Source organism: Sinocyclocheilus grahami, unplaced genomic scaffold (assembly GCF_001515645.1).
Source record: "Sinocyclocheilus grahami isolate Dianchi unplaced genomic scaffold, SAMN03320097.WGS_v1.1 scaffold472.1, whole genome shotgun sequence".
NCBI classification, from domain to species: domain Eukaryota; kingdom Metazoa; phylum Chordata; class Actinopteri; order Cypriniformes; family Cyprinidae; genus Sinocyclocheilus; species Sinocyclocheilus grahami.
In genome coordinates this window covers 733,145-747,812 of record NW_015505651.1, presented here as the reverse complement: position 1 = coordinate 747,812, position 14,668 = coordinate 733,145, and the positions used below count along the sequence as shown (strand labels likewise).

Below are 14,668 nucleotides of genomic sequence, written 5' to 3'. Positions count from 1 at the left end.
GCTCCAAAGTTCCGATCTGAATCAAATGATTTGCGATACGCGCTCCAAAGTTCCGATCTGAATCAAATGATTTGCGATACGCGCTCCAAAGTTCCGATCTGAATCAAATGATTTGCGATACGCGCTCCAAAGTTCCGATCTGAATCAAATTATTTGCGATACGCGCTCCAAAGTTCCGATCTGAATCTAATTATTTGCGATACGTGCTCCAAAGTTCCAATCTGAATCAAATTATTTGCGATACGCGCGCCAAAGTTCCGATCTGAATCAAATTATTTGCGATACGCGCTCCAAAGTTCCGATCTGAATCAAATGATTTGCGATACGCGCTCCAAAGTTCCGATCTGAATTAAATTATTTGCGATACCTGCTCCAAAGTTCCGATCTGAATCAAATGATTTGTGATACGCGCTCCAAAGTTCCGATCTGAATCAAATGATTCGCGATACGCGCTCCAAAGTTCCGATCTGAATCAAATGATTTGTGATACGAGCTCCAAAGTTCCGATCTGAATCAAATGATTCGTGATACGTGCTCAAGTTCCGATCTGAATCAAATGATTCGTGATAAGCGCTCCAAAGTTCCGATCTGAATCAAATTATTTGCGATAAGGGCTCCAAAGTTCCGATCTGAATCAAATAATCGAGATCCGCAAACCGAGGGCGTATCACAAATCTTTCATGTACTCCGGAGGGCTTATCGCTAATCTTTCAATTCGTGAAATGATTCACGAACCAGCTATGAAGTTTCGAAATGAATCAAAAGATTCGCGAACCTGCTCTGATGTTCTGGGATAACTTAGTTCACCCCAAAATGAAAATTCTGTCATTACTCACCCTCATGTCCTTTCAAACCGGTAAGACCTTCGTTCATCTTCAGGAACACAAATTAAGATATTTTTGATGAAATCTGAGAGCTCTCTGACCCTCCCATAGACAGCAACGCAACTGTAATGTTCCCAGTCCCAGAAAGTAGCAAGGACATCGATAAAACAGTCCATGTGACATCAGTGGCTCAACTTCAATTTTGCGAAGCTACGAGAATACTTTTTGTGTGCAAAGAAAACAAAAATAACATAATTTATTCAAGAATTCTTCTCCCCGAGTTACCATCTTCCGCTATTTTGGAGAGTACCACGACGCATGTGCGCACTTTCCCCAGAACATAATCAACGTAATCAGCGTTGTTTACGTTCAGGAGAAAACGCGTGCATGCTGAACGTAAACAAGGCTCAAATTATTCGCATTATTCGTGATACGCGATCTGATTTGAGCGCTTTGAATCAACAGTGAAGCCTGAAATCTCATGACTCAGCGAGTTCAATACTACTGATTGAAAACAAAGGATTCGCAAATGTTTCGAAGCTCCGTAAAGCAGAGTTGACAGCGCTTCATCAGGTGCCTACAGTAGAGATTTTTGGGCCTAAAGCATCAGACTCATGTTTGTACAGGATCATTGTGTGTGTGTAAAATCATAAAATGGGTTTAATTAGCTGATGAATCTCGCACACAAACACACGCAGCTGGTTTAATCAAACATATAAACACACATTCCTCACCTCACACACCTGACACCTGAGCTGCTGCTGCTCGCAGCCAAATTAACACACACACACATCATATCAAATTTTGATGTGTGTGTTCAGTGCGGGAAGACTGTATATTTACCATGAACTTCTATAAAAGAGTAAGACCCTCCACAGACCAGTGTTTTTAGTGTAGCCTATATACTGTACATTAAGTTAAGCTAAATGACAATGAGAAATGTTCTAGCTGAAATAAGAGCAGTTTTCATATTTCATCTCTGTTAATGTTTATATCATGTGACAAGAATGTTTCTAATGGTCTTAGTTACCCTCCATAAGACAGCAGCAGATAGGCTAATAGTTTATCTGAATGCATTTAAAGACTTTTGTTATATTAGTGAGTCATAATTTTTCCAGTCAGTATTTTCTGTCGTAAAGTCCTTTGATTTTGGGTTTAGTTGGAACTGTGAATGTAATGTTTGTAGTTTAGCTGACCAAGCAATGGAGCAAAAGCATTTGCTTTGGCTAAGATTTTGAACTGAAGTCCCAAAACAACAAAACTAACACCAAAACGTTTTATTATTTAGTTGGACCCATGCAAACTTAGGCTTGGGTTTGTGATTTATATTAATATCATTACTATTGCTCTTCTTGTCAAAATGCATGTTGAGATTCCCGAGTCCTGAAGTTTTAGGTTTCTCTGAGTGTATTTTAGCACTAGTTCAAGACCTGGCTGGTAACCCAAAGGTTGCAGGTTCAAATCCTAAAAGAGTTATTAATCTTCTGTATGTCAGTGAGCTTTTAGAGTGGTTAGTTGGTGTCTGGCGACCTCTTGAGGAGAAAGACGATTGGCTAGTTTCACGTTTTTGTGCATTAAATGTATTTATTGAGAATATATTAACCCATATAGAGAATTTAGACATTTGTACAACATTGTGCAGATTTACATTCTCATTTCATGCTGTAAAACTAAATGGGAAAACAAAACCATCCTTAAAGCAGGTTACAATAGCGTAAATGATCTTCTGCATGTGTATGATACAGACAGAGAGGGTGTTAAGAGAAGAGTATCCATGTGCACATTCAATAGATCTTCATAAAGTTCCACTCTCCATTTTCAAATCCACCTTCATCTTCTGCTTCTCCATCACCGTCTCCAGCTCTGTGGCTCTGCGAGCATCCTGAGAGACAGACAGGCATGCGGTTAGATGCTAAATGCATGCTGATCGCTGGCTGTCAAGATCAAATTGCTTGGTTTAATAAAAAAAAAAAGGGTTTATTAGGCTGATTGTTTCTTATTAAGTCAGGATATTAAAACTACCACTAGACTAACACATCTTGCGCTTTAGTGTTAAAGCATTTTTAAGCAGGTCGTTAATGTACTACTTTGCAGAGGGATCCAGTGTTTCAAACTCTGCAGTATATACACTGTAAAATGGCAGCTATTTTTAAATACTAACTTTCTGATCATTTGTCAGTGTTTTAAAATATGAAATATGACAGCTTAGTCCCTCACACAATGTTTACCCAGCTGTTCTCGATCTCGACTGCAATATACAGAAAATAGTTGCATCAAATAGGATTGCAAAAATGATGACTGCATCAGGGTTAGTATTGTATGTTAACAAACTAAAACCAAAAAACGAAACCATAAAAATGTGATACTTTAAAAGAAATATGAACTGAAATAAAATAAAACACAATAGCTTTAAACAAAATATATCCAAAAAAGAAAAGAAAACACAATATTAAATGACAAAAGTATTCCGGCTAGCTGTCAGCAGTTTTGTCATTTTCATTGAGTTTCATTTCTTGAGTTGAATTACTAAAATAAAAAAAAACGAATAAACTAAACCTAATAATTTAAAATTAACATTAAGATAACTGATAAAGTAATAAAATGATAAAATAACTAATAAAAGTAACAACTAGTAAACTAATAAAAATGACAACACATAACAAAATTACTCAAATTAAACTAAATGAAAACAGAAAATGTACAAATAAAATCAAATTCAAAATATATATATATAAAAAAAACAATAATGTGTCATTGACTGCATGGATTTTAAAAGATCAATTATAACTAATTGGTATGTTTTAACCTTGAATTAAAGGCTTCTAGCTTCTAATCCTGTATAAAACACGTTTTTATTTTTTAATAAACCAAAATTATGCTGGGGATTTATGTTTACATTTTGTGTTGTAACATTTCAGAATATTTAGATTCTGGATTCAGGAATTTTTCGATTTTTAAATAAATTAATACATTCAAATGTTTTCTTTTAGATGTTTAGTGTGAATGATTCCGTAATCACGTGCAGCTTCAAATAAAACAGCAGAGAATGAATGTACCTCTATCTGGGCTCTCTGGACGGTCAGCTGACTGTAGACTCTAGCACCTTCTTCAGGAATAACAGCGCGCAGCTCTTCTTTATTCAGAGAGAACAGCTGAGCTCCATTCAGAACCCGCAGACACTGTACAGTCCTGCACACACACCAACAACAGCCATTCACTGACCACAGCTATTGCATTATTATATACAGTATATGCACCTCAAACAGTGATCACAGAACTGTAGACTGAAACTCGTATATATTGCACTAAGAGAAAAAATAATCTGGTAAAACACTGTAGTTCATATAAAATCATACTAAGTGAATGTGGGATGTGGTTTTTCCCGTCGTCAGTGATGTGAGGTGTTACAGGTGGAGTATTATTAGTAATTGCTGTAAAGTGTGTCCCGTGTGAGACTCACGGTTCACTGAAGCCTTTCTTGCCCAGCCAGTTCTCCACCTCTGCGGGCGGTGAGTTGTAGTCCAGCGGGACAGACGTCTCTGCTGAACGAGGAATCACCAGACGAGGAGACAGATTCTTCCCGCTGGTCAAACGGTGCAGAAGCTCGTCATTCACCTGCATCACTGACACACAACCAGCAAATCAATCTCAGCACAAGATCATAAACCTGCCCGTGAGCAACAGATGATATTAGAGTCTTTAGGAATGTTTCGATTAGCTTGCAGCAGATTTCCAGCAGGGCTATTATTGTTACATAAAACTAAAACTAAAACCATAAAATGAAATTAGCATTAACTGAAATAAAATAAAATATAAAAACTATGAACTACAGAAATATTAAAACTAAAAAAACAATCTAAACTAAAAAACCTAAAACTAGTAAATAAAAATTAATAAATACTATACACACATAATAAAAAAAAAGACAAAGCACGTAAAATGACAAAAATATGAAAACAAAATAAAAAAATGGAATCTAATTGAAAACATAAAAAAAAAAAAAGATCAATGATACTAAAATAATATTAACTGAAAGTTTTTGATTCTGAAAAAAAAATTCAGGGATTTTTTCATTTGAGAAATTTGGGAATTTTTACATTTCAAATTTTTTATTAATTTTTTTATTATAATTTTTTTTAAATATTTTGACATTATTGTTCTTTTAGAGGTAGAGTTTGAATTATCGCATAATCTTTATAGTTTTTTATATTTTCAGCTGGATTAACTAAAACCCAAAACCATAAAAATATATAAATTATGAAAAAACATATTAAATTAAATAATATATATTGAACTTGTTGTTTTCAGCAACGTTTTTCATTTGAATTTAGTTGAAGTGGAAGTACTAAAATAGCTCAAACTAAATCAACTAAAACTGAAAGTTAATATAGAAATAATAGATATTTAAAATATATAAAAATAATAAAAATGGCCAAATAAAAAACAACAAAATTACAAACTAAAAAAATTCAAAATATGAACAAAAACTATAATAGTTTATCACTGGTACTAAAATGGTTTCATTTGAATTTTAGTTTAAGTTTTAGTAATTTTGTTATGTGCTTTTGTATTTTTATTAGTTTTTGTTTACAATTTTATTTTCTGTTTAGCTTAAGTTTAGTTTTAATCATTTCTACTTCAGTTAGTTACCAAAGCAAATTTGTATTCCTCGTTTAGCTTTAAGTTTTTCATTGAATATTTACATTTGACTTTATTTCAATTACTGACATTTTTTTGTAATAGTTTTACTCTTAGTTAACAATAACAACACTGGTTTGAAAAGCAAGAGAATTCATCAAAAGTCTCCATTTGTGCTCCAGTGCGTCTAGGAGAAACTGTTGTGATATAAATGAGATCTGATTTGAGATGTTGAGGTCACTGATGTGTTTGTACCTTTCTCCGTGTCGTCAGACAGTGACCCGAGGATCATGCTGCGCGGCCGAGCGGCGCTGGGGTCAGAGGTCACGGCGGACGGGCTGCGCAGGCTGTTGAACATCGGTGGAGCAGAGGGAGGCTGAAACAGAGAGCGTAATGTCAGAAGAAGCAGAAGAATGGAGGTGTTCTGATGTGAGTTTGTACCTTTGGAGTTTTCTGAAGCACAGGGTTGTCGATGTGTGTCACCGGCTCCAGGATGTTAAACGGCACGAACCCCACTTCATTAAACTTGTTACGACACTTCCACCAGCGCTTAGATGACTCGATCACCTGGACCACAGAGAAAGCTTATTTACATTAATATAGTACTTGGAGGTGTTAAATATGATATTGCTATATAAAATTAGTGAGATGAGAGATCATTATATATATATATATATATATATTAGTGCTGTCACGATTAATCGCATCCAAAATAAAAGTTTTTGTTTGCATAATGTGTGTGTGTGTTCTGTGTTTATTTATTATGTATATATATATATATATATATATATATAAATACACATACATACAGTATATATTTTGAAAATATTCACATGTATTTACATGTCTATATTTATATTCATATAATTTATATTATAAATAAATATATTTAATAAATAAACATAATATATTTTCCTGAATTTTTTTTTACAACGAAACCAAACATTTTTAGAATTAATATTCAAAGAAATTTATATTTTAGAATATCAATAAATATATATTAAGTGTTTAAAAAAAAAGATTTATTATTATTATTAGTAGTAGTAGTATATTTTATTAAAATAACAATGTTGTCTCCAAAAATAAATAAATGCCCCCCCAAATATAATATAATATAATATAATAATAACTCTAATACAAATTAATACATTAATACATTTCCAAAACAAATGAATACATTAATATATATTTTATTAATATCCTGAAATATTAATTTATTGTAATATTAATTCTAAAAATGTCTTATTTTGATAACTAGTATAGATGAGTGTGTGTGTGTAACCTCTAGTGTCTCTCCGTGAAGTACAGACAGCTCACTGTTGTTCCGTGCAACAAAATCATAACTGCAGCGATATAAGCGCTCTTTAACTCCGCCATCACTGAGGACGAGAGACAGAGATGTTTTCTCAGATCGTACATTTGCATTACAAAATACTTCTTTAAAATGCAGTTACAAAATAACCAGCTTTGATTGCTGAGATAAAGAGGACAGAAACTGTAGGTCGTTTAAGAAAAGACTTTAACAGCACCGTTATCGCAGCGATTACACTGTGAAACTACTGCTGGTGCTTAGTGAGAGCCGACACAATGAATGAACTTGTGTTACTTAGTCTTTTGTTATTTGATAAATACTGAAAAACCATGGCTGAAACGGACACATCTGAAAGGATTGGATTGATTCTTCAGATGTGACTCACACTTACGGTTCGTCTGCAGTGTGACGGTCAGACGCGTGAGACGGAGTCAGCTGAGTGTGACAGAGACAGAAACACGTTAGCAAGAACATCACACAAGGACAGACAGGGAAAGCACATTTGTGGGATTTTTATTAGTGTGTTTGTCTACATGATGGGTTTAATTCTGTTTTAACAATATATTTTTCATCTAACAGTGTGGTTAGCCGAATTATTTTTTTAGTTTTTTTTAAAGAAATGAATACTTTTATTCAGCAAGAATGCATTAAATTGATCAAAAGTGACAGTAAAGACAATGTTGCAATGATTTCTATTTCAAATAAATGCTGTTTTTTTAGCTTTCTGTTCATCTGGGAATCCTGAAAAATAAAATACATCACCGTTTTCACAAAAATATGAAGCTGCACAACTGTTTGCAACATTGATAATAATCAGCAATGTTTCTCGAGCAGCAAATCAGCATATTAGAATGATCTCTGAAGATCATGTGACACTGAAGACTGGAGTAATGATGCTGAAAATACAGCTGCGCATCACAGGAATACATTACATTTTACAATATATTAAACTTATACTTTAAATTGTAATAATATTTCACAATTTTTCCTGTATTTTTGATTAAATAGATACATCCTTGGTGAGTACGAGACTTGTTTCCTCCTTACCCAAACTTTCGAACACTAGTGTACGTTATTAGATCATTTTACCTCTACTTTTGAGAGCTCAGCGTCTTGTCTGTGTTCTAACTCCACAGGATCGACCCATCCGGCGGTATCGGACCCCGGCGGCCTCCAGCCGTCCTGAAACACGAGTGTGTACGGCGCCACGGGGCTCCGCAGAGCAGATCTACATGAAGGTAACGAGCCATCAGCACGTGCACATATTAAAAAGAAATGAATACTTTTATTCAGCAAGAATGCATTAAATTGATCAAAAGTGACAGTAAAGACAATGTTGCAATGATTTCTATTTCAAATAAATGCTGTTTTTTTAGCTTTCTGTTCATCTGGGAATCCTGAAAAATAAAATACATCACCGTTTTCACAAAAATATGAAGCTGCACAACTGTTTGCAACATTGATAATAATCAGCAATGTTTCTCGAGCAGCAAATCAGCATATTAGAATGATCTCTGAAGATCATGTGACACTGAAGACTGGAGTAATGATGCTGAAAATACAGCTGCGCATCACAGGAATACATTACATTTTACAATATATTAAACTTATACTTTAAATTGTAATAATATTTCACAATTTTTCCTGTATTTTTGATTAAATAGATACATCCTTGGTGAGTACGAGACTTGTTTCCTCCTTACCCAAACTTTCGAACACTAGTGTACGTTATTAGATCATTTTACCTCTACTTTTGAGAGCTCAGCGTCTTGTCTGTGTTCTAACTCCACAGGATCGACCCATCCGGCGGTATCGGACCCCGGCGGCCTCCAGCCGTCCTGAAACACGAGTGTGTACGGCGCCACGGGGCTCCGCAGAGCAGATCTACATGAAGGTAACGAGCCATCAGCACGTGCACATATTAAAGTAACACATCTCCAAAGATTACAGTTCTGCACCATGTACCTATGTTGTGTCCAGTTGGGCCCTAAAGAGATCCACAATGCATTGTCCTGTGCCGTCAGGTTGTTCTGTAGCAGAGTCACGGCTCCTTGTGTCATAGCCGGACTGGAGACGGACGCAGCGAAACCAGGACCTCCTGTAGCCTTCACCATCTACAAACACACGCAGATACAGGTGAATTATTTGAGTGCTCTTTACTGCTCAATATGCTCGTATGAGACCTTTCTCCGCACAAGAGTGTGCAAACATTTGATGAAACACTCGAAACAATGCAGCGCAACAAAGGCCTTAAAAGCTCTGCTGTTTGCACAGGAGAAATATGAGCAGACATATAAATGCACACGCATTTACCATTTCGAGCGGTTTGAAGATGTGATGCACGAGCTCCTCTGAGGTCGGATTGGAGATGGCAAATTTTAACCGTGCCTGGAAAACAAATAATACGTTTATGGAAACCTGAGAGAAAATATATGACGCCACACTGCTTAATAGTTCATTAAGAGTATTATAGTATTAGTAATAGCAATAATTGATATTAACAATTTTAATATCAATGAATAACTATATAATACAATATTAGTTATTACAATCAGATATTAGTCAATATGATAAAATAATATAATTTTTTTAATTTATACTTATAAGATATAATAAGACATTTTACACACACACACACACACACATATATATATCTGTAATTTGCATTAAAAAATTATGCATTTTTGTATTATATTATGTATTTAATAGTATTATTTATTATTAGTATTATTAATAGTATAGTATTATAGTGTTTACAATTATATACATACATTTTTTTATATTATTGTATATTTTGGTGATGTAAGCAATTTTATATAAAACATGCTTGATGTAAAAAAAACTAATCATAATAAATAAATAATATTTATAATAAATAATATATAAAATAAAAATTTCTGGCAAATAATTAAATACTAAATATAATCTTCTTAAATATAATTAAACTTTAAATAATTGTATTATTATTATTATTATTGTGCATAAATAAAATATTAAACAATTATTAAATATCAAATTAATAAACTATCCTTTAAAACATCATTAGGTCTTGCTTTAACTACTGTTAACTAACAATGAGCAATACACTTGTTAAAGTATTTATTAATCTTTGTTAACGCTAATCAATAAAAATACAACTGTTCATTGTTAGTTCATGTTAGGCCCAGATATAACTTTGGATTTTAATAATGTATTAGTAAATGTTGCAATTATTATGAATCGAGATTAATCAATGCTTTTCATAGTTAGTTCATGTTAACTAATATAGTTTAAACAACTGGAAGCTTATCGTATAGCGTACCATCATTAAAATATTTTTTATAAATGTACATATTGACATTTAAGATTCATGACTCACCAACAGACTGAAGCTGTATTTGAATTTCTGAAAAGCGTCGAGAAACTCTTTCTCAGAAGGCGGTTTGGCTTTAGCCGTGAGAAGATCCTCTATAAAACACAAACACACAACAAACTCTCTAAAACACTGATCATGTGTGCAGTTAACAAGATGTAATGAAACCTGTAAGTGAAGATTTCCAGGTGCATTGTGTTCTTGGAACAAATGCAGGCTTGTATTAGTGTGTGTTTAAGGTGATGCAGGTGTGATATTATTTTAATTGAGAGTATGTTAGTGTTGAGTACACACAGGGTGGAGACTGCTGACGGCCTCGTAACACAACACTTTCCCATCAGCTGATGTCCTGATAGGAACTGCAGATAACACTATGCTCTTTACAGAGCGTTCAGTTCAGCTGCGTTTCAGAGCTTCGCTTTCTATTTTATTAAGCGTTCAGGTTTGTTTTTTCCTACAGGTAGACTCATACCATCTGCACTTTTCTTCTGGCTTTTCTTCTTCTTTTTGCTTCTTTGGTCGAGGATAATCTGAGCCTCTACTGACTGCTGCAGCTTTCCGATGAATGATTCGATATCATCAAAACAATGATTTAGCAAGTCCTAGAAATAGAGAGAAACCAGGCGGTTAGTAATAAAAATACATGCAGAGATCTTTGATTTGGGTCTTTTTTAACTCTGTTGTTAATGTAAACAGGCATGTCAATGCGGCGTTATAGGTCACGCTAATGGTCAAACTGAAGGTCAACTAGAGCACGGGAAGTCAACAGTCTCATAAAGATCCACTAACTGAACAAAACAAGCTAATCCAGCTGTGCTTGCGGACAAAATGGGTGAAAAATGTTCCCAGATGTTAGTCATTTATTTAAAAACTATAAATTCGAGCAAAGGGCTGTAGATTAAATGACGCACATTTTTTTAATTATGAAAATAATTATATTAATTACACAGTAACCCAAACCCTAAAAGAAAACAGTATTTTTTTAGAACGAAAAAACATTATTGAATTTATTTATATATTATTTAATATTTTCATCTGTAAGGACATCGCTAAAGGGAACTTTGGTCAGATTTTGCTCACTTTTAGCAATAATTCTGTCCACAAAGTCTTAGTTAACAAAATATGCTCATTCATAAGAAAATCGAACCATCCTAGAAAACACATTTGGCATTCAGTTTGACATTGAGATGCCTTGAGGTTAGTTCAGCGTGTCTCCTGCTCTGAACACACACACACACACACACACACACACACAGTTTCAGTCATATGTAGCTGATAAGCACATACAGCAGATAAAGATAACACACTCTACCTTACTTGTGTCCTGCTTGTCTTGTAAGCGTTTATTCCTAAAGAACGGCCGAGGTTGAATTAATCTTTCCTTCTGCAAATCTGCCTCTCTCTCCCTCCCTCCCTGTACTCTTAGTCACGCCTAAGTTATGAGAAACTGGTTCAACCGGTTTGTGTTCTCGCTAATAGGTTCTATTTCTCGAGGTTGTGGGCGCACAGTGGAAATCACAACATTACCTGACTGTTAAGATCACTACCTGTTTGCTCTTATTGTATAATGCGACACAACTTGCTTGATGTCATCTCATATGTGCTCTGCCTGAAATATACAAACAGGTAGAGAATGATGTCATCAAAGAGGTGGGGCTCTGGTTGGACAATCACAACAGTATCATCTGAATCTGAATCAGGAATTAACAGTGATTGCTGCAATGAAGCTCATCTCACTTTGACAGATGCGCAGCTGAAGAAACACATGGTTGGCTTCTTCTGGGTGCAGCTCTGAGTTTATGCAGTCGCAGAAAAGAGAGGACACAGCTGTAACGAATCAGCTCATGAGGAAATATGAATAATTAACCATAACTAGTTATAATTAATTATTCATATTTTAGATCCGCTGTAGATATTTAGCTGACCTCTCAGTTGTTAACTGAGGGGGGTTACAGAGTATTTGTTAAATATAAAAAAATATATATATTGTGTGGTTGATTGGTCCAGACGCTACACAGCAAACTCATCCAATTCCTCATTAATGGTCAGTCGTGGAACAATCAACAAATTGATCATTAGTCGCAATTTAATATGCATTCATAAAATAAATATTCTGTACAGTGTACGGTGCTTTTCAAACATATGGTGATACAAAATGTATTTGAGTGACATTTGAAACTTGTGTGAATTTTGTTGCATTAGATCAAGTGTCCGTATGCGTGTCTCAAATGCTGCAGGATCTTTTCTCTCTTGAAGTCTCAAAGTCTTTTAATCAGCTAGTGTTTAACATTTTACATTCATGCACTTGGCAGATGCTTATATCCAAAGTGGCTCATATGGCATTGCATTGCATTCAAGTTAAAGGGATAGTTCACCCAAAAATAAAAATTTGCTGAAAACAATATGCAGTGAATGGGTGCCGTCAGAATGAGAGTCCAAACAGCTGATAAAAAAATTAAAAAATCCACAAGTAATCCACACCACTCCAGTCCATCAATTAATTTTTTGCTTCTTGTGAAGCAAAAAAAAGCTGCATGTTTGTAAGAAACAAATGCATCATTAAGATGTTTTTAACTTTAAACCGTCGCTTCTGGCTAAAATACCATAGTCCATATACCATAATAATTTTTTGTTCAGTGAAAAAAATCCACCAACATATTTGTTTAGTACTGTTTTGGACTGATTTGGCTTGTAAACAGTGCTTGATCTGTGCAGATTTCTCTCCTGATTCAGACGAGACGACTTTTTCCACTGGAGGAAACGTTATTATGCATTATGTATTCCTATTTCAGCCAATAAGCAGTGGTTTGAAGTTAAAAACGTCTTGATTTTCCTACAAACCTGCAGATTTTTGCTTCACAAGACAATAACTGATGGACTGGAGTGGTGTGGATTATTGTGATGTTTTTAATCAGCTGTTTGGACTCTCATTCTGACGGCACCCATTCACTGCAGAGCATCCATTGGTGAGAAAGTGATGCAATGCTACATTTTTCCAAATCTGATGAAGAAACAAACTCATCTTCATCTTGGATGGCCTGAGTGCGAGTACATTTTCAGCATATAAAATTTTTGGGTGAATTATTCCTTTAATACATATTATTTGTTGCGTATGATAAATGCATGCATTGCTAAAACTGTAAAGATTTTTGAAGCATGCTAGTTTCTGTCTGTTTTAGTTTTTTTCCCCATTAGTCCATCTGTTTTAATAGTAGTACATGTAGTCACTCTATTCTCTGTTGTATTCTTACCTGGTTGTTTCTGTCTCTCAGGCTGACTTTGTTAGTACGGACCTCTAAAATCACCTCAGCTCTGGACAGCCGATAAAAATCAATGAGAAGTGGAATCCATGAAAGAGCCTCTTCAACAGTATCCACACCCTCATCTCCCAAAGAAAAACTCACCAGCCGCTGGATAAAAAAACATAGAAAAAAAAATTTGAGCATCACCAATATCAGGCTGTAAAAAGATAAACATAAAACATGGCAACGCACACAAAGTTATCAGGAGCATGCATGCATGAATGACCTCTTCAGCTGTCTTTTCTACATTTATCCTAGTTATTTAATATAGATAATTAACTGATTAATAATTAACCTTCCCAGAACTCTCCAAAATGAAAATTTTAATGCAAAAAACTCCAGTGCTTTAAAGTTAGAATGAAACAGCACTCATTTTACTACTGTAATGTGACATATTTCTGACCAAAACGGTATATTTAATGAGCAAAAGTTGTGTGCTGGTCTTGAGTGCCTGTGAATTGGTATGACTCTACATACCAGCTACACACACCTCATCACACCTTGTTTCTCCTACAGAACTATTAGATAATTACTGTCCTTACGCCCATATAATAGACTCCACTTCTTGTACATGTAAGAACAATCTCCCAAACTACAGGCGTAGACTAATAATTCACTTCTTGCACTGGCTTGTTTATTCCTATTAGGTAGCACATATTTGTATTGGTTTATATATTACATTTTGGCCAGCATAACAACTCTCTGAAGTGCATGTTTCTAGGGCATAGGTTTGATTTTGACATTGGTGAGACATAACAGCAGACAACACTCCCCTCCCCATCCAACTAGCCCAACATTCACATTTATGACAGACTTTTAACCACGTTTCATGTCATCTAAAGTCTTTATTTATAGGTGGCTAACATACTCATAATTCATAAAGAGAGCTTTTTTATATTAATCAGACAATAATAACAACACAATTTTGATTATGTAAAACCAACATTACAGCAGCAGTTTTAAAGATGTTTTGATTGTTTGACTACTCAAAAGAGAATACAGCAAAATATAACTCAATTCATTTGTGTTCCCTGCTAGCTAAATTTCACATACATAAACAAGAATCTGACTCTAACCCTCTCTTTTCTTCATTCAGAGTTGATCTAGACAAGTGCAAGGCAACTATCCAAAGCTCTGCTAATCCTAAAGCAATCAAAACTGTATTCTGAAGTCTGGTGGTGACCCATACTTGGAATTAGTGCTCTGCATTTAACCCATCCAAAGGGCACACACACACACC

The 14,668-nt window shown here is 34.8% G+C and overlaps 1 protein-coding gene across 1 annotated transcript; it reads right to left on the bottom strand.

Moving 5' to 3' along the window:
• Positions 1–2,390: 2,390 nt before the first annotated feature.
• LOC107553386 (epidermal growth factor receptor kinase substrate 8-like protein 1) lies at positions 2,391–11,650 on the bottom strand. The gene is made up of 14 exons (XM_016235582.1): positions 11,646–11,650; positions 11,439–11,547; positions 10,599–10,728; positions 10,133–10,221; positions 9,088–9,162; positions 8,740–8,888; positions 8,520–8,658; positions 7,166–7,209; positions 6,745–6,841; positions 5,904–6,029; positions 5,718–5,838; positions 4,285–4,447; positions 3,881–4,013; positions 2,391–2,706 (listed from the first exon to the last, which is right to left on the bottom strand). Exons 1-14 carry the CDS (start codon positions 11,648–11,650, stop codon positions 2,620–2,622), a joined length of 1,467 nt encoding a protein of 488 aa, XP_016091068.1. The 3' UTR covers positions 2,391–2,619.
• Positions 11,651–14,668: the final 3,018 nt, after the last annotated feature.